We start from the raw sequence: 26,840 nt of genomic DNA, 5'->3' as shown, positions 1-26,840 counted from the left end.
GGATGTTCGTGCTGCTGGTGGATGTGTGTGTGCTGCTGGTGGATGTGCTGCTGGTGGATGTGCTGCTGGTGGATGTGCTGCTGGTGGATGTGTGTGCTGCTGGTGGATGTGCTGCTGGTGGATGTTCGTGCTGCTGGTGGATGTGTGTGCTGCTGGTGGATGTGCTGCTGGTGGATGTGCTGCTGGTGGATGTGCTGCTGGTGGATGTGTGTGCTGCTGGTGGATGTGCTGCTGGTGGATGTGCTGCTGGTGGATGTGTGTGCTGCTGGTGGATGTGCTGCTGGTGGATGTTCGTGCTGCTGGTGGATGTGTGTGCTGCTGGTGGATGTGCTGGTGGTGGATGTGCTGCTGGTGGATGTTCGTGCTGCTGGTGGTGGATGTGCTGCTGGTGGATGTTCGTGCTGCTGGTGGATGTTCGTGCTGCTGGTGGTGGATGTGCTGCTGGTGGATGTGCTGCTGGTGGATGTTCGTGCTGCTGGTGGATGTTCGTGCTGCTGGTGGTGGATGTGCTGCTGGTGGATGTGTGTGCTGCTGGTGGTGGATGTGCTGCTGGTGGATGTTCGTGCTGCTGGTGGTGGATGTGCTGCTGGTGGATGTTCGTGCTGCTGGTGGATGTTCGTGCTGCTGGTGGTGGATGTGCTGCTGGTGGATGTGTGTGCTGCTGGTGGTGGATGTGCTGCTGGTGGATGTTCGTGCTGCTGGTGGATGTTCGTGCTGCTGGTGGTGGATGTGCTGCTGGTGGATGTGTGTGCTGCTGGTGGTGGATGTGCTGCTGGTGGTGGATGTGCTGCTGGTGGATGTTCGTGCTGCTGGTGGTGGATGTGCTGCTGGTGGATGTTCGTGCTGCTGGTGGTGGATGTGCTGCTGGTGGATGTGTGTGCTGCTGGTGGTGGATGTGCTGCTGGTGGATGTTCGTGCTGCTGGTGGTGGATGTGCTGCTGGTGGATGTGTGTGCTGCTGGTGGTGGATGTGCTGCTGGTGGATGTGTGTGCTGCTGGTGGTGGATGTGCTGCTGGTGGATGTTCGTGCTGCTGGTGGTGGATGTGCTGCTGGTGGATGTTCGTGCTGCTGGTGGTGGATGTGCTGCTGGTGGATGTTCGTGCTGCTGGTGGTGGATGTGCTGCTGGTGGATGTGTGTGCTGCTGGTGGTGGATGTGCTGCTGGTGGATGTGTGTGCTGCTGGTGGTGGATGTGCTGCTGGTGGATGTTCGTGCTGCTGGTGGTGGATGTGCTGCTGGTGGATGTTCGTGCTGCTGGTGGTGGATGTGCTGCTGGTGGATGTGTGTGCTGCTGGTGGTGGATGTGCTGCTGGTGGATGTGCTGCTGGTGGATGTTCGTGCTGCTGGTGGTGGATGTGCTGCTGGTGGATGTGCTGCTGGTGGATGTTCGTGCTGCTGGTGGTGGATGTGCTGCTGGTGGATGTGTGTGCTGCTGGTGGTGGATGTGCTGCTGGTGGATGTGCTGCTGGTGGTGGATGTGCTGCTGGTGGATGTGTGTGCTGCTGGTGGTGGATGTGCTGCTGGTGGATGTTCGTGCTGCTGGTGGTGGATGTGCTGCTGGTGGATGTGTGTGCTGCTGGTGGTGGATGTGCTGCTGGTGGATGTGTGTGCTGCTGGTGGTGGATGTGCTGCTGGTGGATGTTCGTGCTGCTGGTGGTGGATGTGCTGCTGGTGGATGTTCGTGCTGCTGGTGGTGGATGTGCTGCTGGTGGATGTGTGTGCTGCTGGTGGTGGATGTGCTGCTGGTGGATGTGCTGCTGGTGGATGTGCTGCTGGTGGATGTGTGTGCTGCTGGTGGATGTTCGTGCTGCTGGTGGATGTGTGTGCTGCTGGTGGATGTGCTGCTGGTGGATGTGCTGCTGGTGGATGTGCTGCTGGTGGATGTTTGTGCTGCTGGTGGATGTTCGTGCTGGTGGATGTGCTGCTGGTGGATGTTCGTGCTGCTGGTGGATGTGTGTGCTGCTGGTGGATGTGCTGCTGGTGGATGTGCTGCTGGTGGATGTGTGTGCTGCTGGTGGATGTGCTGCTGGTGGATGTGTGTGCTGCTGGTGGATGTTTGTGCTGCTGGTGGATGTGTGTGCTGGATGTGCTGCTGGTGGATGTGCTGCTGGTGGATGTGTGTGCTGCTGGTGGATGTGCTGCTGGTGGATGTGCTGCTGGTGGATGTGTGTGCTGCTGGTGGATGTGCTGCTGGTGGATGTTCGTGCTGCTGGTGGATGTGTGTGTGCTGCTGGTGGATGTTCGTGCTGCTGGTGGATGTGCTGCTGGTGGATGTGCTGCTGGTGGATGTGTGTGTGCTGCTGGTGGATGTGCTGCTGGTGGATGTGCTGCTGGTGGATGTGCTGCTGGTGGATGTGTGTGCTGCTGGTGGATGTTCGTGCTGCTGGTGGATGTGTGTGCTGCTGGTGGATGTGCTGCTGGTGGATGTGCTGCTGGTGGATGTGTGTGCTGCTGGTGGATGTGCTGCTGGTGGATGTGCTGCTGGTGGATGTGCTGCTGGTGGATGTGTGTGCTGCTGGTGGATGTTCGTGCTGCTGGTGGATGTGTGTGCTGCTGGTGGATGTGCTGCTGGTGGATGTGTGTGTGCTGCTGGTGGATGTGCTGCTGGTGGATGTGCTGCTGGTGGATGTGCTGCTGATGGATGTGTGTGTGCTGCTGGTGGATGTGCTGCTGGTGGATGTGCTGCTGGTGGATGTGCTGCTGGTGGATGTTTGTGCTGCTGGTGGATGTTCGTGCTGCTGGTGGATGTGTGTGCTGCTGGTGGATGTGCTGCTGGTGGATGTGTGTGTGCTGCTGGTGGATGTGCTGCTGGTGGATGTGCTGCTGGTGGATGTGCTGCTGATGGATGTGTGTGTGCTGCTGGTGGATGTGCTGCTGGTGGATGTGCTGCTGGTGGATGTGCTGCTGGTGGATGTTTGTGCTGCTGGTGGATGTTCGTGCTGGTGGATGTGCTGCTGGTGGATGTGTGTGCTGCTGGTGGATGTGCTGCTGGTGGATGTGTGTGCTGCTGGTGGATGTGCTGCTGGTGGATGTTTGTGCTGCTGGTGGATGTGTGTGCTGCTGGTGGATGTGCTGCTGGTGGATGTGTGTGCTGCTGGTGGATGTGCTGCTGGTGGATGTGCTGCTGGTGGATGTGTGTGCTGCTGGTGGATGTTCGTGCTGCTGGTGGATGTGTGTGTGCTGCTGGTGGATGTGCTGCTGGTGGATGTGCTGCTGGTGGATGTGTGTGCTGCTGGTGGATGTTCGTGCTGCTGGTGGATGTGTGTGTGCTGCTGGTGGATGTGCTGCTGGTGGATGTGCTGCTGGTGGATGTGCTGCTGGTGGATGTGTGTGCTGCTGGTGGATGTGCTGCTGGTGGATGTTCGTGCTGCTGGTGGATGTGTGTGCTGCTGGTGGATGTGCTGCTGGTGGATGTGCTGCTGGTGGATGTGCTGCTGGTGGATGTGTGTGCTGCTGGTGGATGTGCTGCTGGTGGATGTGCTGCTGGTGGATGTGTGTGCTGCTGGTGGATGTGCTGCTGGTGGATGTTCGTGCTGCTGGTGGATGTGTGTGCTGCTGGTGGATGTGCTGGTGGTGGATGTGCTGCTGGTGGATGTTCGTGCTGCTGGTGGTGGATGTGCTGCTGGTGGATGTTCGTGCTGCTGGTGGATGTTCGTGCTGCTGGTGGTGGATGTGCTGCTGGTGGATGTGCTGCTGGTGGATGTTCGTGCTGCTGGTGGATGTTCGTGCTGCTGGTGGTGGATGTGCTGCTGGTGGATGTGTGTGCTGCTGGTGGTGGATGTGCTGCTGGTGGATGTTCGTGCTGCTGGTGGTGGATGTGCTGCTGGTGGATGTTCGTGCTGCTGGTGGATGTTCGTGCTGCTGGTGGTGGATGTGCTGCTGGTGGATGTGTATGCTGCTGGTGGTGGATGTGCTGCTGGTGGATGTTCGTGCTGCTGGTGGATGTTCGTGCTGCTGGTGGTGGATGTGCTGCTGGTGGATGTGTGTGCTGCTGGTGGTGGATGTGCTGCTGGTGGTGGATGTGCTGCTGGTGGATGTTCGTGCTGCTGGTGGTGGATGTGCTGCTGGTGGATGTTCGTGCTGCTGGTGGTGGATGTGCTGCTGGTGGATGTGTGTGCTGCTGGTGGTGGATGTGCTGCTGGTGGATGTTCGTGCTGCTGGTGGTGGATGTGCTGCTGGTGGATGTGTGTGCTGCTGGTGGTGGATGTGCTGCTGGTGGATGTGTGTGCTGCTGGTGGTGGATGTGCTGCTGGTGGATGTTCGTGCTGCTGGTGGTGGATGTGCTGCTGGTGGATGTTCGTGCTGCTGGTGGTGGATGTGCTGCTGGTGGATGTTCGTGCTGCTGGTGGTGGATGTGCTGCTGGTGGATGTGTGTGCTGCTGGTGGTGGATGTGCTGCTGGTGGATGTGTGTGCTGCTGGTGGTGGATGTGCTGCTGGTGGATGTTCGTGCTGCTGGTGGTGGATGTGCTGCTGGTGGATGTTCGTGCTGCTGGTGGTGGATGTGCTGCTGGTGGATGTGTGTGCTGCTGGTGGTGGATGTGCTGCTGGTGGATGTGCTGCTGGTGGATGTTCGTGCTGCTGGTGGTGGATGTGCTGCTGGTGGATGTGCTGCTGGTGGATGTTCGTGCTGCTGGTGGTGGATGTGCTGCTGGTGGATGTGTGTGCTGCTGGTGGTGGATGTGCTGCTGGTGGATGTGCTGCTGGTGGTGGATGTGCTGCTGGTGGATGTGTGTGCTGCTGGTGGTGGATGTGCTGCTGGTGGATGTTCGTGCTGCTGGTGGTGGATGTGCTGCTGGTGGATGTGTGTGCTGCTGGTGGTGGATGTGCTGCTGGTGGATGTGTGTGCTGCTGGTGGTGGATGTGCTGCTGGTGGATGTTCGTGCTGCTGGTGGTGGATGTGCTGCTGGTGGATGTTCGTGCTGCTGGTGGTGGATGTGCTGCTGGTGGATGTGTGTGCTGCTGGTGGTGGATGTGCTGCTGGTGGATGTGCTGCTGGTGGATGTTTGGCTGATTTAGTTTGGAACAGTCCCAGTCGTGCTCTGTTCCCCCTGTAGAGGGCGCTGTGGTCCTTCCAGCACGTGTTACACCATGAGGTTCATGTCATCGCAGCTGTATTAAAGAAAACATGTGTAAATATGAATAAATACGCAACAATTTCTCTTAAAAACGAACAAACACATTTTCAAGTCGCATCAGGGTTCACATACACACAACCTTCACTCACATACTGTAAACGCAACTTTAAACACAACAATTGTTCTATTTTTAACAGGACTAGTTGTTCTACCATGGCACAATAATACAGAGTAATTATTATAAGAAATGACTCTATTGTACATATTTATATTAAAACATTTGAGTCAGTGTAGACCTAACCTTTTACCATTATCAGGTTTACTCATGGATTTTGTTAGAATTACTGGCACTGGCACATCTAAGTATCAATTCTAATAATCATCACATTAATTAACAAAACGTGACAGTTTCTGAATATTTTTAGAATAATCTTGACCTTTATCAGAACTACATGGTAACATAAACAAAGTACTATTAGTATTTATTTTGAGTTGAAAATGAAATATTATTATAATTATAATATTAGTTTTATTATAATATTATAATACTATTATAACTTTATCATAACTACACTGATTTAATAAAGCACTTCGACTGATTCAGGCTTAGTAACTACTTAATTACAGGTTTGGGGTTTAGGAGCTTTAATTAAGTAGATACTAAGCCTGAAACTATTTGTTCATTCTAATTTAAGCTTTTCTTCACGCTTTATTGAGGTGTAGTTAATTATTATAAAGCGATACCAAAAGAGTATTTTCAGAAATGATCATTGTTTCGATCAAAAGTATTTCCATTAATTTTCATAGTCATTCTCATTATTTTTGATTGTAAACTAATAGTTTGAAGAACATTTACACCGTCACCGTTAGTAACTGTCACTCACCTCCTCCTACTCCTTAAACAGGCCGATGACATAGGCACAAACCCCCTGCATCGACCTCCAGCAGTAGAGCCTGGCCATCCTCTTCTTGTGGGTCTCGGGCGTGGGTGCTGGCTGCCCCTGCCCGCTCCTCTGCCCGCTCCTCAGCCCGCTCCTCTGCATCTCCCTCACGGGCCCCCTCACCGGGTGCCTTTGCCACCCTGGCCTGGTCGGAACGGGCCTCTGCTGCTGCACCCTGGCCTGACTCGCCTCCTTGTGCGCCCCCGGTCTTTCCGGTTGGCGCGGAAACGAAGCCGAGGAGAACACCATTTGAGACTCGTCCGTGGCTTTCCTGCACATGTGCGGCTTGATGACCCTGGGAGCTTGGCAGGCGTTGTCGAGCTTCCGCAGGCCCCACATCATCTGGACAAAGTAATGGCGAGGGTTCTTGTTGAAGGATTGGCACAGATACGGCTTGCCCACGTACTCGCACCAGTAGGATCTTTTGGGACCCTGGCAGGACAGCTTGAGCTTGGTGTACTCCCCCTGTCCCGTGATCACCATGGTGCATTTGTCCTTAGCTTTGGTGTTGAACGTGATCGGGTCGTTCCAGATGTTTTGCCTCCTGTCTTGGGCGTCGGCGGCCCAGAAGGAGCACGCGGACAGCAGGAGGAGAAGGGCGCTGGCTTGGGTCCACATGTTGTCACTTGAAAGTTTGAGAGTCAGACTGCTCGAGTTAATGGTCCTCCCAGCTATTTATTTGCGACAGAATGGGAGAATGAGAGGGAAAAAAAGCAATGTACAGACGAGGAGGAGGACCGAAAAAACACCACTTTTGGAGGAAGTTTGGGCCACATGTCAAGTCAGCCTACACATTCAAGCCAGGGCTGGATGTTCTGTAATAGATGTGCACAATAACACGTGAAAGAGTCTATTGCAGTCACGTACAAATAGAGACTCACATCCCCAGTGGCAACACCTCTAAATTCTTCTACTAAGTACACCTCAATCAAAATGGTATGTCAGACTTTATAGTCATTTACTACATTGAGCAATCAGGTGGTCACATGTTCCCTCAGGCTCTGACGTCTCGCTGCAGAACAGCCAAAGTTATAATTTAGTTTGCTACAAAAACACATTTAGACAGTGAAAGGGAGAAACGTGAGAAGTATAAGTAGAGACTTTGGAATAGAAAGTGTTTGTTATGGGTGTATTTAGTGGTGGCATGGTCCAGAATAGGTCAGCTAAGGTTAAATTGTTTTGTTTATTGTTCATTTCAAGAGGAAATTAGTTGGGATGCAACTAACGATTACTCCGACTAAATGACTAATCAGGAAATTATGTTTTGAGACTTTTAAAATACATTATCAACCAATTAAGTAGATTATTGATGAAAATCTGATTTATTCTTTGTTGATATTTTTGTTTTAATGCTACGGTCTTTATTTTAAAAAGGTCTTTTTGTATGTGTGTTTGAGTGTATAGTCAGGAGTAGTTTTACATCTGAGCTGCCACAGACACTGGAGTGTGGCAGGTGCCATGTTGTGTGTCAGAGCTGTGCTGTCGGCTCAGTATGGTGCCATCATATGGTTATTGTGTGGCAGATGCCACGATGCTGCTTGGTCCATGTTGAGGTTGATGTTTTGTCAGTTGTATAAACTGCACTGGTTTATACATGTGGTAACTCTTTGGATTAGACCTGACGAGTGAGAATGTTAAATGACCTTTTCAGCAAAACTCGACACAAACAGAAAGACAGACACATTATGATCATGTCTAATGTACTTGTCTATATATATATGTTTGTGTGGTTCTGCTGCTATTGCTTATTCACTTACTCTGCCACAGTGAAAACCTCAGAGTGGAGCTTATGGGAGGTAATGGTCTTTTTATAAATAGCTGACCAGTGAGACCCAAGTGTTCTGGTCGAGTGTTGGTGCCACAGAGGAATGTGTCCTCCACAATGAGCCACAGTGTGACTACTGTTACATGGCATGTTACATATATGGCACCTGAGCCACGCCCTTTACGTACTGTACCCTATGTACTGTACATCCAGTCTCTGTGGCGAGTGCAAACCTCCAATGTTCTCTCTGGTCTGACAAGAGGAATCAGCTTCTGTGTCTGTAAACATCAGATGTTCCACTAACCAAGGGGATTTTTACACACACTGGCATAAACACTTTGTCCATGTTTTTTGAGGACATTAACTATTTGCTTATCCTTAACCCAAACTCTAACCTATATCTGAACTTTAAATCATGTTGAACTAATGATAAAGAATTTATGTCATGGAGACTTGTTATTTTCCTCCATAAGGAGTGTACAGTCCTCACAATGTAATGAATAACTGCCCACATACATTTTACGTATGTAAAAAAACTGCTTATTCAAGTGTGTGAAATAACTTAGTGAAATAACCCTCCAAAAACTGCCCGGTTTGCACAGGATTCAAACCCACAACTCTCTGGTTAGTGGACAATTGACTTCCCCTATAGTGACTACACACAGGGCGGGGCCACAATACTACAAAACAGCGCACACTTTTGTAGTGAATGAAATATTTATTTTGTATTTATTTATTTGACAATTTATACACTTTTCCTTCCGCACATAAATCTGTCTCCAGTGCTCAGCTCTGGAGCTTTTCAGTCCGTTCACAGCAGAACGCCACTAAACGCAGTGGCCGTCCTTTAAGATGTGGATACTTCCTGTATCTACAGTAAAGCACTTAATAAAACGTTTACATCATCATCATCATCTTGTAACTACTAATGGCACACAGAGAAAACATACCATCGTAAAGATTTCTATATGTTAGTCACTATGGGAATAAACCAAAAATGTCCTAATTTTTGTGGTAATGTTGATCAAATAACATGGGTAAATAAAAAGTAGGTTAGCTTGGTTAAGATAAATTGCCATAAAAAAGAAAATGTATGGATGTTTTCTCTGTGTGCAGCGTCATCACATGTAAAGCATATTTCTACAAGCGTTCTGGTTTGATTGACAACACAAATGGATTGTCTACTTTCCCTTTGTAATTACAAGTCAGCTACAAATGCAGATTGTAAACATGGAGACGGCGCGGTCAGGCAGCTGGGTTGTGTTTCCCCCCAATGCATCACAGATAATTCAGCGTACAGATCCAGCCAACACGAGTGGAGCAGTAGAAAACACAAAGAGCTTTGAATAAATTTAGCAGTTCAATAGATTTGTATAAAGCTGCTTCCATAACAAGCACATAATAAGATTGTGAACTTAACACCTGAGATCTCCTGTAAGTCATACAAATTATTAGTAAAAATGATATTCTCCAATATCAGCTGTGTTGGTGCAATAACACCGGCTTCTATAGAACACATTATCATTATGTTAATCAACATATGCCTCGAAGATCTATTGTTTTTCAGACAAATCAGTCGCATAAACTACTAGAATAACACGCTCACTGAAAACAAAGCAGCAACATGGACACTTCTTATTCTCCATTTTGTCTTTTAAAGGCTGTTTTAGTGTTAAGGTTCTAAGCTTACATTAACTAGTTCATTTAACAAAGATTATGTTACATAGTGAGGAATAGTATGCAGCAGAACCCTTTTGTATTGATAGTGGAGTAATTACCCCTTTAAAATAAGACTTTAAGACATTAAAAAGCACTAGTTATTTGATTCTAAATGTTAAGTCATAAACCAAAATACATGTCTTAGAAACATGTTCAAAATATAAGAGCCTTGATAAGCTGCTTATTAAACCATTTGTTGACTTTAAAATAAATGTCTTTTAAAAGCTTATTAACATATGCTTATTAATGTGTTAAATAGTTTTCTAAAGAACCTCATTTTAAAGAGTCGCCTTTTTATCGTTCGCACTGATACTGACTGCATCTTTAAGGATTGAAATTCCCTTGTATTTTAGTCCTGTAAATATATACTGCATATATTGTGTTTACATTGCCAGTTTAACAAAATAAACCCATTAAAGTCACAATACCGTTCTGACGGTACGTCGTAAACATTTCATGCGTTGCTAAATGTACTGAATACATTTAAACAACTTTATTTATCTGTGATTCCCAGTGTTTCCTACAAGTCCATCCAGTCCAGAAGTTCTCATTTCCACAACTTTGAGCGTCTGTGTAACAAGAAGTGAAGTCTCTCCGGCTCCGTCCCGTTTGAGTCCACGTGTTGTTAATGCAGCGTCTGGCTCAAAATGACAGCAAAGAAGTTCCAATGAAGAAGGAAATGATGGTAGATTTACAGTTGTGGTGGAGGGAGTGAGCATTATCAGTGTCCTCTTCTAATCCCAACTTTCCTCTTCTTGTGTCATCAAAAGTATAACCCTAAAATATAAAAACAGATGCTATGATACTCAGAATAGGAAGTGATTTGCTCTAAAAGTCGTTTGGCGTCAGCTCACTTACCATGTGGTGTTCAGTTCCAGTTTTCTGGGGCTCTGGAAAACATAATATAATGTTAATAAATGTAAACATGCTGCTTACTTCTCATTTGAATTCTTGTAGAAATTGTGGCCCGGATGGTTGTGAAGGAGAAAGGAAAAATAGCAAAACCCTCCTCAACCTTTACTACTAAAATATACATCTTTTGAACGCTTTATAAACGTTGGGAAAGCAGCATAACTTCAACAAGCATTGACGTGTATGTGCCCAGTGTCAGGAAGTAACTAAATACCTGTGTTTTATGTAAGTGTATTCTGGTACAGTTACTCATTGGTAATACAAATACATTGCAGTATTTGATCACTCATTTGAGGCTTCAAAGTTAACGGTATTGAAGACAAAAAAAACTGCTTTTGTGATGTGTTTTTTACCTTCTTTAATCAACAATGCAACAAACATAAAAACGTTTTAATCACTTTCACACTATAATATAAGGCAAATCAATGTAAAAGTATTCTTGGCATTCCCAATACAGTACTCTGATTGGACCATGTGACTGACATTCCTGCTGTGTATTATGAAACTAAGTATTCTTCCCAACACTGTAATAAGTGACTTTTCATAGGAGAATTGCCTCTTCCATCAAACAAAAGGAGTTCACAGACTAACCACAAGCATAGTTATAACTCATAAATACTATACTTTTATTACACTTAAGTCAGCAAGTACAAGCCAGTCTGGAACTGGATGGAACAAGCTGTAGAAAAACTTGCAAAGTTGTGAGAACTGAAACTTTAAGAGGAAGTTAAGGTCGAGAGTGATGCACAGAAGGTGATGCTGTAAGTCAAAAACATGAAGCTGATTGATGATTGTGTTTGCAGTACCTGTCCGGAGCACGAGTCACCAGTCGATGTGCCTCGGGGGAGCGGAGGCCCGAGGGAACCTGTTCATAGTGTCATAGGAGGGGATGCTACAGCACAGAACACACAGGACACAAGGTTAACACCACAGACTGGAGGGACGGAGGAGGGGCGGGGCCAACAGGCAGAGAGCAGAACCATTGGATAATGGACCATGTCACTATAGAAACGATCATCGATTTTCATTTACAGTGTTTTTATTGCTCCAAAAGAACCTTGAAAAACATGATTTTTTATTGTGAGTAGATTCACCTCTCATAACTGTTTGTCTCCATGGAGAAAGTATAAACTACAAATTAAAACTGACTAATAATTAGCATTGGGGAAGTTACTTTATAAAAGTAATTAGTACTTTTTGAAAATGTAAAAAGTTACACTACTTAGTTACTGCCTCAAGAAAGTAACTTCAAGCGAGGTGAACCTGACAGAACGTTATGTCTGTGGGGTCAAGTAACATGGAAAATACTGTAATTAATACTCTAATACTCAGTATTGCATAACACTAAGTTACTTTTACTTTATTACCATTTTAAGTACCACCCAACACGGCAAATAATAATGTTTGTCATAAAGTCTGACACTGACAAAAATAATAAAACTCCCATGTTTATTTTGGTTGGACTTTTGAAGCGCTGGCTTCTTATGTCTGGTATTGAGGGAAATAAAAACACATGCTCTCTGTAATTTCACATTCTGCTCTCTGCCGTGTTAGAGGGCGGGGCTCCACTCAGGTCCAGATGCAACTTAAAAATACTCCACATGCAGTTAAACGTGTTAAGTCCAACACAAAAGAGAAAAGCAGCAGCGTTCTCAGGTCATGCTTGCCTCTCTCTGAACAGAATGATCAGGTGAACAGTGGTGGGGCTCTGGCTGACTCTAAATGAAAGAGATGGAGGTGTGACACAAGCACATGCACAGAGAGAAGTCCTGGGACCCGGAAAAGTCATGGGAGCCAAAAGCTGACCAGAAATGAAGTGTATTACAGCTCGTTCAAAATGGCAGAGGGTTTTTTGTGTGGTTTCTATTTTTATTGGATGTAAGAGGCGACGAGCTGGATGAGACATTGGGCAAATAGTTTGTTAAATGTTGAAGGGAGTCCTGGCCCCAGAGCAGATCCTGCACATGTGGTAGAGCTGGATGTGGTGCGAACGGCTTGATTTTCTCTAGTCCTTATCTTCTGGACCCGGCTCAAGGTACAAAGTTACTAGGGCTGAATTATTGCACCTGCTGCTGTGTTTGTCAGCGTCTTTGGGTCACTGAAAAGCGCTATATAAATAAAAGTTATTATTATTATTAGGCCCGAGCGCCACAAGCTGGTGAGAGGCCTATTAATCTCGTAAGGCCGTGCAAAGCACGGCTGCGAAAATGCGCACGTAGTGTGCACGAAATCGAGCGCGAAGCGCTCGCCCACTTCCAAACACTCACTAACGCACTCCTTCACTCACGCACGCCCCTTGCATACTAATTAGTAGTAGGAAAATGGAACATTACCGTTGTAAACGGGCGAAGCCCGTGCAAAAGTGCGCACTAAACGAGCACTTTACATTGAGATGACGACCGCGATATAAAGCACTCATTTGCGCTAAGTAGCTCTCGAATACGTTCCCCATCTCTTGCATGTTCCGTGCATATAAGCATGTAATGCAAAAATTGAACATTATTACTGTATAGAGGGTCAAAAACACAAAGTGGGCGGAGCCCACTCAAAATTAACGAAAGTACCCGTCAGTGACCAGGGACCCACACCATGAAGTAGGAAAGCGCGAGCGCTTTCCGAAAATGTATAGTTTATGATATTTGAAAAATGGGAAACATTGTTTTCGCATCGGAATATTTAGGCCCGAGCCCCAGCAGGGCGGAGGGCCTATTGCTCCCGCAACGCTGCCGAAGGCAGCGTTGCAACTGTCTGACCAAACATGCGGGCGCAGCCCGCATGTTTGGTACCCCGTCGCCCCTGGCAAGTACAGTGAACTAGCCCATGCCGAAGGCATGGATTATGCATACTTACTAAGGACAGAGGACCCTGGGACATCGTCCCTCGCCACCACAGACATTGTCTGACTTCATCGCCACCACAGACATTGTTGATTCATTTCTCCCTGTGGCCCTCAGAGGCAACTGTTATTGTGATTTTGGGCCTTACAAAAATAAATTGATTTGATTTGATATAGTGGAAACGGCTATATTGTTTTTGCTAAAAATATTATTATTTTTAGGCCCGAGCCCCAGCAGGGCGGAGGGCCTATTGCTCCCGCAACGCTGCCGAAGGCAGCGTTGCAACTGTCTGATCAAACATGCGGGCGCAGCCCGCATGTTTGGTACCCCGTCGCCCCTGGCAAGTACAGTGAACTAGCCCATGCCGAAGGCATGGATCATGCATACTTACTCCTGCTATGACAGAAATAGTCAACAATTAGTGAATGGGCGTAGCCCATTCACAAATTGTTGACAACAGCAGCGCGAAGCGCTGCATTCCTCCAAAAACCCTCCTGGCATCGTCCCGTACGCGAGAATCCATGCCGCAGGCATGGGCCATGCTTGTTTCTGCTCAAATCAATGGAAGTCTATGGGGAGTGGGCGGGGCATCCCGACGAAATAGGGAGTGACGAGCGCGTAAGCGCTCGTAATGATGATTCCACCCCATGGCGGCATGGGGAAGGCTTAGAGCTTTCAAACGATGTATAATTTGTTGTTATAGAAAAAACGGCTATATTGTTTTTGCTAAAAATATTATTATTTTTATTATTTTTCTTGTTCTTCTTCAGCGCTTTGATCTCTAATTTGACCCCCTGAACATGCTCAAAAACTCACCAAACTTTGCCCAAAATTCAGAATCGGCGAAAAATTTTGTTTTTTCTGGGCCATTTTTTTTTGCGTTAAAAAATGGCGCGACAGCGCCATTGACAAAAGTCAAAATACATTGCACACCTCTAAAAATCGTGCCTCTCTACATTCTGGCTATTTCCCTTTTCTAAAATAAAAAAATTGGCGCGTCAGCGCCCCCAAATGTACCAAAAATGCATTGAGAGATAGGAAATAACCCCAAAAAAATCTGATCGTAGAATCATGAAATTTGGCGCAGAGGTAGATGGTGACAAGAGAAGTAAAAAATATTATTACGGCAACGCCGTCCACCCAACCAAATGTCGGCCATATTGCTTCAAAAATGGCTAAACATGACTCGGGAGTTTTTCCAAACGTCGTACTTTTACGAACTCCTCCCAGGGCGTTGGCCCTAAAAAGCTGAAATTTGGTGAAAATGCTACTGAGGAGTGGGACATCAAAAGTTATCCAAATTACATTGATACCTCTCATGGTCTCTGTGCGGCGAAGCCGCAAACTGTAGCTAGAATTTCAGAAATTTCCCAAATTTAACATTTCTGCCGTTTGCGCAGATAAAGTCCGAATTGCGTCAAATTAGAATCAGTTGTTAAACTCTTTGCCCTAAACCTAATTGAAGTGAAATTAATTAATTTGGCACCACAGCGCCCCCTACAGATTTTATATGGAGGTTAAATGTTTAGTTTTGCGAAATTATATGAAATTTGACACACAACTCAATTTTAGCATCCCCATCAAAAAAGTCAATGAGACTCATGTCATAATTGTTATGGCGTTGCCGTAGCGATGACCAAAACCTCCCATGGACCCACTCTTCTGCCTGAAGAGTGGGTCCAGCTCCAGTCTCCTCGTGTCCGTCTGTCCGTCTGTGAGAGTCGGATCTCTCCTTCACTGGAACTCCTCCAGGTTTCTACGCTTTTTTCCCAAAGAGGTTTTTTTGTAGTTTTTCCTGGCCGAGAAGGAGAGTCTAAGGACAGAGGACCCTGGGACATCGTCCCTCGCCACCACAGACATTGTCTGACTTCATCGCCACCACAGACATTGTTGATTCATTTCTCCCTGTGGCCCTCAGAGGCAACTGTTGTTGTGATTTTGGGCCTTACAAAAATAAATTGATTTGATTTGATTTGATGTTATTCCAATGGGGAAATCGCCAGAACATGTTTACACTTTAGACTTTCACAAACTCCTCCCCCTCAGGGCGTCACCCCTATTAACCTGAAATTTGGTGAGACTCATCTTCAGGACAATCAAAAGTTATCCACATTTTTATTCAAAGAGTCACGGTGTCTGTGCGGCAAAGCCGCACATTTTGCCAAGAATTCAAAATAAAATTGCTTTTTGATGGTAAAACAAAGGGGAGAAGATGTGACAGCGTCACAGATTCAGCAGTAGGCGTGATAAAAGGACAATTGGGGTGCGTTAGCGCCCCCTCCTCTTGCGGCGTGGTGAGGGCTGATCATTGCCGCTTGCGGCTATATTTATTATTATTATTATTGTGAGGTCCTGGGTTTGTTGGGTTTCCAAGAGGAGATGTTCATGTGCTTGTACTGGATCTCGCAAACTCTTGATTTTTTTAGTGTAAATTTGTTGTTACTAATTTTTCCCTGACTTGTGCGAGCGTTTATGTGCATTTTTCCTTTTCATCTTTCCTTTTTTCAAGGTTTTTTTGGCCTTTAGGGCGTGTAGTAAATTGTTAGAGCTGGAATTCCAACTCACAACACTGCGCCGGCTGCACTAGGAGCCTTAACCACGTCAGCATTTTTCTACTCATAGCATTTTACTGGCGTTCTGCACACGAAAACTGAATATTTGTGTGTAGATTATTAAAAGTTATCTGCTCATAAACAAGCACCAATGCCATTCCAAAAATAGCAATTTTTAAGTGTCATCACCCAAAACTTTCAAATGTTGTGAATTGAGACGAGCTTTGTCATCATGTCCCAGACTGTGTCCCAGACTGTGTCCCAGACTGTGTCCCAGACTGTGTCCCAGACTGTGTCCCAGACTGTCCCAGACTATCCCAGACTGTCCCAGACTGTGTCCCAGACTGTCCCAGACTGTCCCAGACTGTGTCCCGGACTGTCCCAGACTGTGTCCCAGACTGTCCCAGACTGTGTCCCAGACTGTGTCCCAGACTGTGTCCCAGACTGTGTCCCAGACTGTCCCAGACTGTGTCCCAGATCTCCCATTACTTTTCCATCCTCGGTTGTTTGTCTGTTTCTCGCTGACCCTTGAAAACATGCATCACCTCCACCACCAGGCTCCCACTCCCGTGAACATGCAACCCACAACCCCGTCCCACAACCCCGCCCCGTCCCACAACCCCGTCCCATCCCACCGCATCCCACGTTACCTCATCATCATCATGGGGTTTGGGATACCTTGTGCACGCTCACAATGATAACCATTATTACCAATTTCCATACTGAAACAATCAAATAAAACAGGGATGGACATGTATGATGAGGCATGCTGTTGACTTCAAATCATGAATGACAGTTACATGGATGTTAGGAGTTTTTCATAAAGCTTTTCAATATAAATGAATGAGTATTTACATGTAATAAAGGTAGATTTTTTTGAAGGTCATGATTGCAAGAGCCCTTTGTAATGAGTAAGGGGCACTTTTAGAAGACACCACAGAGCCACGGCAACCACCAAAGAGTAGCAAGCACCAAGAACTGAGTAAACATTTGTATTTACAGGATAGAGAAAAGCGAGTGTGAATTGGGATAAGTTCTTACGTTTTCATGGGAATAGTTTCAATGCTAAAAAAAGAACAACAGAACAGAATTACTATTTGAATGTCTAGAAAGATTGATCCAAAGCACCGGCCGAGGAGAGAAAGTTCTCTATAGAAATTGAGGGAAATTCTAAAATGTATAAAGAAGAAAGTCGAGTAAAGTGTCACGTGCTTACAAAGATGAATGGAATGAAATGAGAAATGGATTTGGTAGAAATGGTTATCACAAAGTAAAATGCCAAGTTCCAGAGACAGAGGTACTATAAGAGGAGGAGGAGAAGAGGAGTTTCAAGTGTTGGAGTGAAGATTGGGAAAGATCTTTGCCAAAGAACCTCGACTGGTCAATATTTATGTATTTAGAAGCACTGGGCAATTCTGAACTTAATAATACTTTAATGGAGCAACGCATGCATCCAAGAGTGGTCAAACTTCCTTATCCATGTCACTTTTCCTAGTTTTTTTTTTTATAACTCAAGGGTGTCCAAACTTTTTTCACCAGGGCCTCATTTGTAAAATTAAACGGGGCAGAGGGCCACAAACAACTTGACAATGTCGAATTTGTTGAATGACAAAGTGAATCATTCGACATTTTACATTTGACGTCATTGCGATGAGCGTCCACCTTCAATTAGACCTAGAACATTAATATTAGGTTGGTATAACATCAATATGCCTGAATTTTCCCAGTGTCACAGTAAAAAGTACAACTTGTTGTTGTTTGGGCCGACATAGCAGGAAGCTGGAGGGCCAACAAAAATTTGAGGGCTGCATTTGGCCCCCGGGCCCTAGTTTGGACATGCCTGCCCTCGGCGTTTTTGGACTGTACCGCTTATTCCCACACCAAGATCACAAACTTAATGTGTAAAGTCACATGTAGCAATTAAAACAAAATATTATATGTATGAAAAGATGTCTCTGTAGCTCCTCAATTGTCCAAGTGTCTCTGTAAAAGACATTTGGCCGCTCGTCCAGGCAGTAAAACTCCCTTGCTACTATTTTTAAAGTTCAAATTTGAGACCAGTGTAAGATCCTTTGGCAAACAATACAAGAGTCCTGCAACCATTTAATAAAAACATGAAATATATGTTCATATAAATACCATGTGACACACTCGTATTAAAAAGGTTAAGAACGTGTCACTTACTCGTCGTACACGTCCTCTGTGTCCATGCGGCGGTAATACTTGGCCAGTTTGATGGCCAGGATGATACTCGGGAGCAGGAACAGGGAGCTGCAGCCCAGGCCCATCCAGAACGCATTCTAGACAAAACAATAGCATTATTATCATTGTGTTATTACTGCTATATGTGGAAAACTAGCGTCATGCCGTTACCATAGAGTCGACCAGGAAACTGCAGGTCAGGATTTCAGCCGTGTCCATGATGTTGCTGAAAGGCTTGCATTGGGCCACTTCCTCCAGGAGCTGTGCATTAAAACAGGACAAATCAGGCAAATATAATACAGTGGAATTCTCAGAACACAAAACACCATCGACGTGTCTTGAACAACAACTTAAGGGTTGAAATCTTAAACGCCAACGTCAACAAACCATCAGCCTCAAAGCAAATTCTTTCAATTTAAAGACGTTGTAACATTTATTTTTGTTCCAACTATAATTATGACTAAACTCTTGTGAATGATCGTTTGCCAATACAAAAGTTGAACAACACTTACAGACGTCTTGACCCATTCGATGTATTGATTGAAGTAGCCAATAATGGTCGCCGTGTACTTTTTGGTTTCCTGAAAAACAATAATCAAGTTGTTCAATTGTTAGAAGTCATTTCAACATGTTATAATAGTATTGTGTCTGATAGTTTTAGAAATGCACTATGACTAAGTTAGTAGTTTGTCCACTCTGGCCAACTCCAAACACAAAAATACTTCAATCTAATATAAGGCCTTTTACCTGCGTAAGGAGTCATTTTTGTACCCAATTTGTACACTAATTAGTTAATTATGCAAAGTAATAATGTGCATCAAGATTACTGGACAAACTTTAACTTGACAAAACTGAATCCAACTGTTGAGTTTCTTTTTACTGACTGGAACATGATATATAGATCCAGATCGAGATATATCTATCTCTATATCTATATGTTGGAGGAGATACGACTGGCGCCTGGCAACGCGAGGCCAGGGGAGGAAGTGACAGGAACATGGCAACGCGGGGCCAGGGGAGGAAGTGACAGGAACATGGCAACGCGAGGCCACGGGAGGAAGTGACAGGAACATGGCAACGCGAGGCCAGGGGAGGAAGTGACAGGAACATGGCAACGCGAGGCCAGGGGAGGAAGTGACAGGAACATGGCAACGCGAGGCCACGGGAGGAAGTGACAGGAACATGGCAACGCGAGGCCAGGGGAGGAAGTGACAGGAACATGGCAACGCGAGGCCAGGGGAGGAAGTGACAGGAACATGGCAACGCGAGGCCAGGGGAGGAAGTGACAGGAACATGGCAACGCGGGGCCAGGGGAGGAAGTGACAGGAACATGGCAACGCGAGGCCAGGGGAGGAAGTGACAGGAACATGGCAACGCGAGGCCACGGGAGGAAGTGACAGGAACATGGCAACGCGAGGCCAGGGGAGGAAGTGACAGGAATATGGCAACGCGAGGCCAGGGGAGGAAGTGACAGGAACATGGCAACGCGAGGCCACGGGAGGAAGTGACAGGAACATGGCAACGCGAGGCCAGGGGAGGAAGTGACAGGAACATGGCAACGCGAGGCCAGGGGAGGAAGTGACAGGAACATGGCAACGCGAGGCCAGGGGAGGAAGTGACAGGAACATGGCAACGCGAGGCCAGGGGAGGAAGTGACAGGAACATGGCAACGCGAGGCCAGGGGAGGAAGTGACAGGAACATGGCAACGCGAGGCCAGGGGAGGAAGTGACAGGAACATGGCAACGCGGGGCCAGGGGAGGAAGTGACAGGAACATGTTAACGCGAGGCCACGGGAGGAAGTGACAGGAACGTGGCAACGCGAGGCCAGGGGAGGAAGTGACAGGAACATGGCAATGCGGCGCCCAGGGGAGGAAGTGACAGGAACATGGCAACGCGAGGCCACGGGAGGAAGTGACAGGAACATGGCAACGCGAGGCCAGGGGAGGAAGTGACAGGAACATGGCAACGCGAGGCCAGGGGAGGAAGTGACAGGAACATGGCAACGCGAGGCCAGGGGAGGAAGTGACAGGAACATGGCAACGCGGGGCCAGGGGAGGAAGTGACAGGAACATGGCAACGCGAGGCCAGGGGAGGAAGTGACAGGAACATGGCAACGCGAGGCCACGGGAGGAAGTGACAGGAACATGGCAACGCGAGGCCAGGGGAGGAAGTGACAGGAATATGGCAACGCGAGGCCAGGGGAGGAGGTGACAGGAACATGGCAACGCGAGGCCAGGGGAGGAAGTGACAGGAACATGGCAACGCGAGGCCAGGGGAGGAAGTGACAGGAACATGGCAACGCGAGGCCAGGGGAGGAAGTGACAGGAACATGGCAACGCGAGGCCAGGGGAGAAAGTGACAGGAACATGGCAACGCGAGGCCAGGGGAGGAAGTGACAGGAACATGGCAACGCGAGGCCAGGGGAGGAAGTGACAGGAACATGGCAACGCGAGGCCAGGGGAGGAAGTGACAGGAACATGGCAACGCGGGGCCAGGGGAGGAAGTGACAGGAACATGTTAACGCGAGGCCACGGGAGGAAGTGACAGGAACGTGGCAACGCGAGGCCAGGGGAGGAAGTGACAGGAACGTGGCAACGCGAGGCCAGGGGAGGAAGTGACAGGAACATGGCAATGCGGCGCCCAGGGGAGGAAGTGACAGGAACATGGCAACGCGGGGCCAGGGGAGGAAGTGACAGGAACATGGCAACGCGAGGCTAGGGGAGGAAGTGACAGGAACATGGCAACGCGAGGCTAGGGGAGGAAGTGACAGGAACATGGCAACGCGAGGCCACGGGAGGAAGTGACAGGAACATGGCAACGCGAGGCTAGGGGAGGAAGTGACAGGAACATGGCAATGCGAGGCCAGGGGAGGAAGTGACAGGAACATGGCAACGCGAGGCTAGGGGAGGAAGTGACAGGAACATGGCAACGCGGGGCCAGGGGAGGAAGTGACAGGAACATGGCAACGCGGGGCCCAGGGAGGAGCGACTGGGGCCCACCTGGACACGCGGGGAGGAAGCGACGGCAACGCGGGGCCCGAAGAGAAAATCGACGGGAGCCCGCCTGGCAACACGAAAGGACGGCAACGCCGGGGCCCGAGAAGAAGAGCGACTGGAGCAACAGGAGCCTGGCAAAGCATGGCCCGAGGAGGAAGCGACAGGAACCTGACAACGCGGGGCCTGAGGAGAAGCTACTGGCGCCTGGCAAAGCGGGTCACGGGGAGATGCAACTGGAACCTGGCAACACGGGGTCCAAGGAAGAGCGACTGGAACCTGCCTGGCAACGCGGGGGCCTGAGAAGAAGTGACAAGAACCTGGCAAAGCTGGGCCCGAGGAGAAGAGGCTTCCTCCTCGGCCCCTGCGTTGCCAGGTTCCAGTCGCTGACCTGGATGTTCCTGAACTTAAGATGACAAACTTATCGTCATAACAACAAGAGGACCTGTTATACACTTTAACGCCTTGTGTCCTTTCATTACGTCAATACAAATATGTTTCCCACTGTAGTTTTACCTGGCGGATCATGTATGATGCATTCTGGGAGATGAGAAACTGGACGGCATCAATAGCTTCAAGAACAGCCAAGACTTTGTTCTGTGGAAAACAAAAACCTTTTTATTGAGCAAAATCCCAAATATTCAGCAGTAGATTTGTGAAAGTCTCATAGTTACAGGAAGGTCTGATGTGGTTCTCTCCAGGTACCGCATACTCTGGTTCAAGGCACTCTTCAGAAAGAAGAAAAGTATCATTATAAGATCGTTTATACAGTATTACAAACAAGGCATGCTAAAAGAATTTAGTTCCAAATTAGAAGTAAAAAGTTTCATATTCCTGTATACTGTATGTGGTGGTTTAGTCATGAGGTTGTGTACAAATATAGTGAGTATTTATGATGTACATAGACTATTATAAATGATACATGCACAAACATAACACACAGCAACAAAACCATGTGTCATTCACTTTCTGAAAATGTCACGTTTAATACCATTTCATACAACACAATGATGTCATTAAAGGTGCACTATGCAACTTTTCAGGTAGAGGATCTGGACCTGCCCGTTTCCATGGAGATGCCATTGCTGTGCCCGAATGTTCCACAGTGTGGCATTAAATAGGGACGAGACATGACATTGGGGCCACAAGAGTGAAACATGACAACATATTTGGCTTTTCAGGTACTTGGTACTGTAAATTACTAACATTATGAAATCTATGATAATAGAAATAAGTCAGAACTGATAAGCCCCGCCTCTTCATAGTGACACGCAGCCGTTTAAATGCTTTGATTTCTAAAATGTACGTAACATTTTAGAACCCCAGTCTTCATTTTTCTCAGTCGCAGGACAAAACAGGATGAACTCAAAGTTGATTTGGATTGATTCCTTCTAAACTAATGATGGAGAAACGTTATTGAAACAAGACGCTCAAAGTTGAAGTTGTCTAAAAGTTCTCCTACATTATGTATTTTAATATTTTTGCTCTCATTGCAGCTCTGCTTTTTGTAACTCCAGAGGTGTAACTCACCCGTGCGTCAGCCCCTTTCAGTCCAGGCCAAATGTGATGCAAAAACAATACAAAATCTCACATTGTGCACAATCTTGAGAGCTAGAAAAACAAATATGATTGAATAAATGCTGAATAGTTACAGCCAAACTACAAGACATCGCCATGGAGACAAGCAGGAAAAGTCACATAGTGCACCTGAAAGGATAAACACACAACACACACAGTTCTTACCCTCGCTCTAACATATTTCTTGGAGTTGTAAGTAGGAAAAGAAAACATAAAAATACAGATATAGTTCAAATGTGTCGTGATGTCATGTTGTCTAGTTCAATAATAGATGACCACTGAACACTTGCTCATTTTCATTCATTATTTACTCTGTGTGCTCCGGATGATTAGCTGCAGCTTTCATAAATCATTAGACCATAAGTGCCAGCTCCACACTCACAGCCTGTGCCAGACATTTGTAACAACACATTTCCACTCGTCTCTCGTTCATCTCTGATCGTTGTGTTAGTGCAAAAACAATCTTACCATGGCCTGCTCCATCGGGACGATCTGCTGACTGTGGATCTGCCGCAGTGTGACGATGTGTCCTTTCAGGGAGCTCTGCAGACGGCTACGAGGCTGCAAGATCACACAAACAAGGACATGAAAGAGGAATATCACACAAACAAGGACATAAAAGAGGAATATCACACAAACAAGGACATGAAAGAGGAATATCACACAAACAAGGACATGAAAGAGGAATATCACACAAACAAGGACATAAAAGAGGAATATCACACAAACAAGGACATAAAAGAGGAGTAAGGAGCACTTGTGTACACTTTGGGATTTGAGAAGTTGCCATTTATTTTAAAATGTGCAAAAATCGGTTTAATTTCATCCAATCAATCACTAAAAAAGTATTGATATTAAAATAAATCACCATAAAAAGGCCAAAGCTGGAATTGTCTTCATTTTTATCAGAGCTATTATAAGTCCTCACGTTAACAGTCTTTTTTTTATTATTATTGTGGTCAAGCCTTTTTCTTCAAATAGAGTTTGAAATGTTTTTTTTTAATTTTCTTATTACGTTTTTGTGTTGCTCTGTTGTTTTTGTTTCTCTTTGTTCTAATTTAAAAAAGCAGAGGGAGGTGGAGGTGTATAGTCTTTATACTTTATCTTATTGACAAATCAAAGAGCTCAAAATATTGCCATATAAAACAACAAACTACATTAAAGAAGGTGTAATATGTTTTTGTCTGTTATTTAGTGATGGTTTTGTCACACGTAGATCGTCTTTTTTCATTTTGTAAAGTGCAGTATTGCTCTGCCGCGCTGCTCCAGGGCTTGTACTTAACTTGTACTTGTACTTATATAGAACTGAAGAAGAAAATGGACTCAAACATCTCTCATGCTCCTTAAATTCAGGCCCTAATATGTTGATAATATTAGTAGTTCTTTCTTACCATGAGGTCTGTTTGTGCCTCCAGATCTCCTGCATATGACAGAAGATCCACAACAGTCACGCCTTTGTTCACCTGCAAATGTTCACAATGAGTTTAGGATTCTGTGTAAGTCAAAAGTTCTATTTTTTGTCATATCCTTAATAATCAATCAAATCTAATTCAAAATGAGTAAAGTTGGAGACAAAAGAGGACAAGTTGTGCTCTAGAACGTAACAATCTTGAGACTCATGTTCTACAGAGTCTTGACCTTGGCACCAGCGGCTTCAGGCTCCTTATGGAAACATGTGTAATGTTCACTTCTTATCAGATAATGTACAGACAGCCAGGCGAGCAGCCATTTCTGGAACTATAATCTTATATTTCTCCAGTTTGCCAAGAGGCCACGATATACGGAGCTTTGAATAGTTTAAAAATACTCCTGCGTTTGTTCAGTAGATTGTGACTTGTGGTGAGGTAAGACGGACGCAGACTTCGATAAGAACATGACAAAGTACTTCAAACATTCAGTACAGTGAGAATAATATATGTTTCATCCAACACATTTACATCAGGATAAATATGCTGTGGTTTGGTTCAGTTACTGATTTAAAAACGACAAACGATTCAGTCTTTCTATTATTTTAGGTTCAAATAAATAGTTACTAAATGTAACTCTAGTTCTAAGAGTAGGAAATCAGTGCGGTGACTTCAATATATCATAAAACTCTTGTAAAGTCAGTTGTGGCTCTTTACAGTTTCACATAATGATTCAAATGAGTCAAACAACTAGATAATCCTTTTTGAACACATTAAACCTTTAAAAATCAAATTAAAATGTGTTGTAACCAGAACAGTGCTTCTGGTGGTCGTGACGACAGCGCGTGTGTTTTCACCTCCTCCAGGTATTCTGCATGGTTGATTTCAGACAGCCCCGCCTCAGAGAAATCCAGAAGATTCCTTTTTCCTTCTGCTTCCATCAGCGTAATGGTCCTCAGGTCAATCTTCACTGTGTCCAGCTCCTGCACCACGTCCTTCGTAAACTGAAAACACAAACATTTCAAATATTTGAGTGTAAATTCACCGCTAAATTGTTTTTGTGGTGGGTGAAAATGGTTGGTCTGCTGATAAAATCATATCCAAAGAAGAACAAAGTCTTCTCAGTGTCTTATAATAGTCGTCTGTAATTCTGACACCAAAAAGAAAACATGGCAAGACTTGAGCGCCACAAGAAACGAGAACACAGGGAAAACGTTGGCAGAGAAATTGTTTTCTCCTCAGAAATCATGGCAGGACATTTAAGTTTGGGGTTTTTACAAAATGTTTCCTCTTTGAAGAAAACAAACTTTAACGTTACACTAAGAAAACAAACCGACTTTCCTAATGAATTGTGTTTTTTCTACTTTTATTTGATATTTCAACATTTGCAGTCAAACTATAGTAAAAATAAAATACATTTGACATTAAAAGGTGACACTTTCTGAAGGGTCCACCACACGCTTGTTTCTATGGAAACGTTGCTCCGCCTCGATTGTTACACAGTGTGGCATTAAACTGCTCTATCTCCATGGAGATAAGCCACTGCCAGACTAAATCTGTGGAGAGGCAAGCGCCCACTCAACTTCCTTCTACTGAGGCTCGAGTGCTCAGAAAATTACAGTTTTCACCTACCCCCTATCCCCGCCCACATCTTAGTTATGAAGACATGCTGCCTTCAGCTGATGGAACACATTTGATCTACAGTGAGCGGATGAGGAGGAGCCACTGTGCGATGCTTTGGGGGGAAAGTTCTGAATCTTGTGAATTCTAACAATGTGCCAATGTTTGTAGGAGCAGGAACCACTAAATACTCCAGGTAATACAACTTTAAAGGACCTGTTTCTATTAAGATAAGATAAGATAATCCTTTATTGTCCGCACATGGGGAAATTTCATTGATACAACGCAGTAGATACAGAGGAAAAGGACAGATAACAGATTATAGGAAGTTTAAAAAACACTCTCAATAGAAGAACTCTTATAAACAAAAACTCCTATAGACAAAACCTCCCATTTCCCAACAAGGGATGGAGGGGAAAAATTAGGATGTCCGCCGGGATAACATGACGATCTCCTATTACTGAGCCTTTTAGATTTACACAATGAACAAAATGTATTTTTTTAAATGTACTTAATAGGTAAATAGTATAATATAATAGGCTATTAAGTACCTGAATAAGCCCAATTTCTCCTTTGTATTTTGTTTTGCCTTTTTCATTTATACGATTCAAGTCTTCAAACTACTCGTTGCCTAAGTATATAACTAACTGAATGCAAATGGTGTCAATAGTCACAATACTTAAAGCTCAATTCTAATTCTTTACCACAGAGATAATGAAAAAAAAAAAAAAAAAAACCTTATTTCACGTAATTTTCATAAAATATTTTATATAGTTTCTTTCCTTTTACCATGTGCTCTTATACTAGTTCTGATATAGAGAGATAATGTGAGATTTTTCACTAATGACACTAGTTTTAGTGTAAAACAATCTCAATGTTTGGAAGATGCAGACGCAGCAGCCTCTTTCCAGTCGCACCAAACAACCCCAACATTTCTGATTCCAGTTCTGGAAAGTGATGCTAAAGAACATTTTCTGGTAAATAGTTTGTCTCCCAAAGGAATTCCTGAAATGATAATGTAGTTTTACTGTGAGAATGCTTCTGAACCACGTCAAAGCTGCACACGGTCTGTAATATACTCAAGGAACAAGACATCAGTCATTTTCCTGTGAAATATTCACAGGAAAATGTGCAATCTAATTTTGTGAGCACTTTGCACTTTTTCAAACATCTCAAACAAGACAAATGACTGTAGCACCGGAGCAGATGAAGCCCTGGATTAATCTGCTGCTCGCAAAT

The 26,840-nt window shown here is 45.6% G+C and overlaps 2 protein-coding genes across 2 annotated transcripts in view; both read right to left on the bottom strand.

The window, feature by feature from the left end:
• Nucleotides 1-5,965: 5,965 nt before the first annotated feature.
• fgfbp2a (fibroblast growth factor binding protein 2a) lies at nt 5,966-6,773 on the bottom strand. The gene has a single exon (XM_072432770.1). The coding sequence runs from the start codon at nt 6,632-6,634 to the stop codon at nt 5,966-5,968; it is 669 nt and encodes a 222-aa protein (XP_072288871.1). The 5' UTR covers nt 6,635-6,773.
• Nucleotides 6,774-10,114: 3,341 nt separating this feature from the next.
• The window catches only part of prom1a (prominin 1a), a 119,704-nt gene continuing 102,978 nt past the window's right edge, over nt 10,115-26,840 (bottom strand). Inside the window, exons 18-31 of the mRNA XM_072434356.1 lie at nt 24,839-24,985; nt 23,967-24,038; nt 23,044-23,136; nt 22,741-22,758; nt 21,672-21,725; nt 21,514-21,594; nt 18,516-18,584; nt 18,175-18,264; nt 17,986-18,101; nt 16,843-16,866; nt 16,452-16,523; nt 11,219-11,304; nt 10,359-10,390; nt 10,115-10,277 (exon numbers count right to left, since the gene is read on the bottom strand). Of these exons, the coding sequence (XP_072290457.1) occupies nt 11,235-11,304; nt 16,452-16,523; nt 16,843-16,866; nt 17,986-18,101; nt 18,175-18,264; nt 18,516-18,584; nt 21,514-21,594; nt 21,672-21,725; nt 22,741-22,758; nt 23,044-23,136; nt 23,967-24,038; nt 24,839-24,985 (906 nt within the window). The 3' untranslated portion in view covers nt 10,115-10,277; nt 10,359-10,390; nt 11,219-11,234. The remainder of the gene's footprint in view (nt 10,278-10,358; nt 10,391-11,218; nt 11,305-16,451; nt 16,524-16,842; nt 16,867-17,985; nt 18,102-18,174; nt 18,265-18,515; nt 18,585-21,513; nt 21,595-21,671; nt 21,726-22,740; nt 22,759-23,043; nt 23,137-23,966; nt 24,039-24,838; nt 24,986-26,840) is intronic.

Source organism: Eucyclogobius newberryi, unplaced genomic scaffold (genome assembly GCF_026437365.1).
Source record: "Eucyclogobius newberryi isolate DKJ021-1_F unplaced genomic scaffold, fEucNew1.0.hap1 SCAF_11, whole genome shotgun sequence".
NCBI lineage: Eukaryota > Metazoa > Chordata > Actinopteri > Gobiiformes > Gobiidae > Eucyclogobius > Eucyclogobius newberryi.
This window is presented reverse-complemented; position numbering and strand designations above follow the sequence as displayed.

Excerpts from the sequence above, each read along its gene's own strand:
- fgfbp2a (XM_072432770.1), bottom strand. The coding sequence starts at position 6,634 with ATGTGGACCCAAGCCAGCGCCCTTCTCCTCCTGCTGTCCGCGTGCTCC.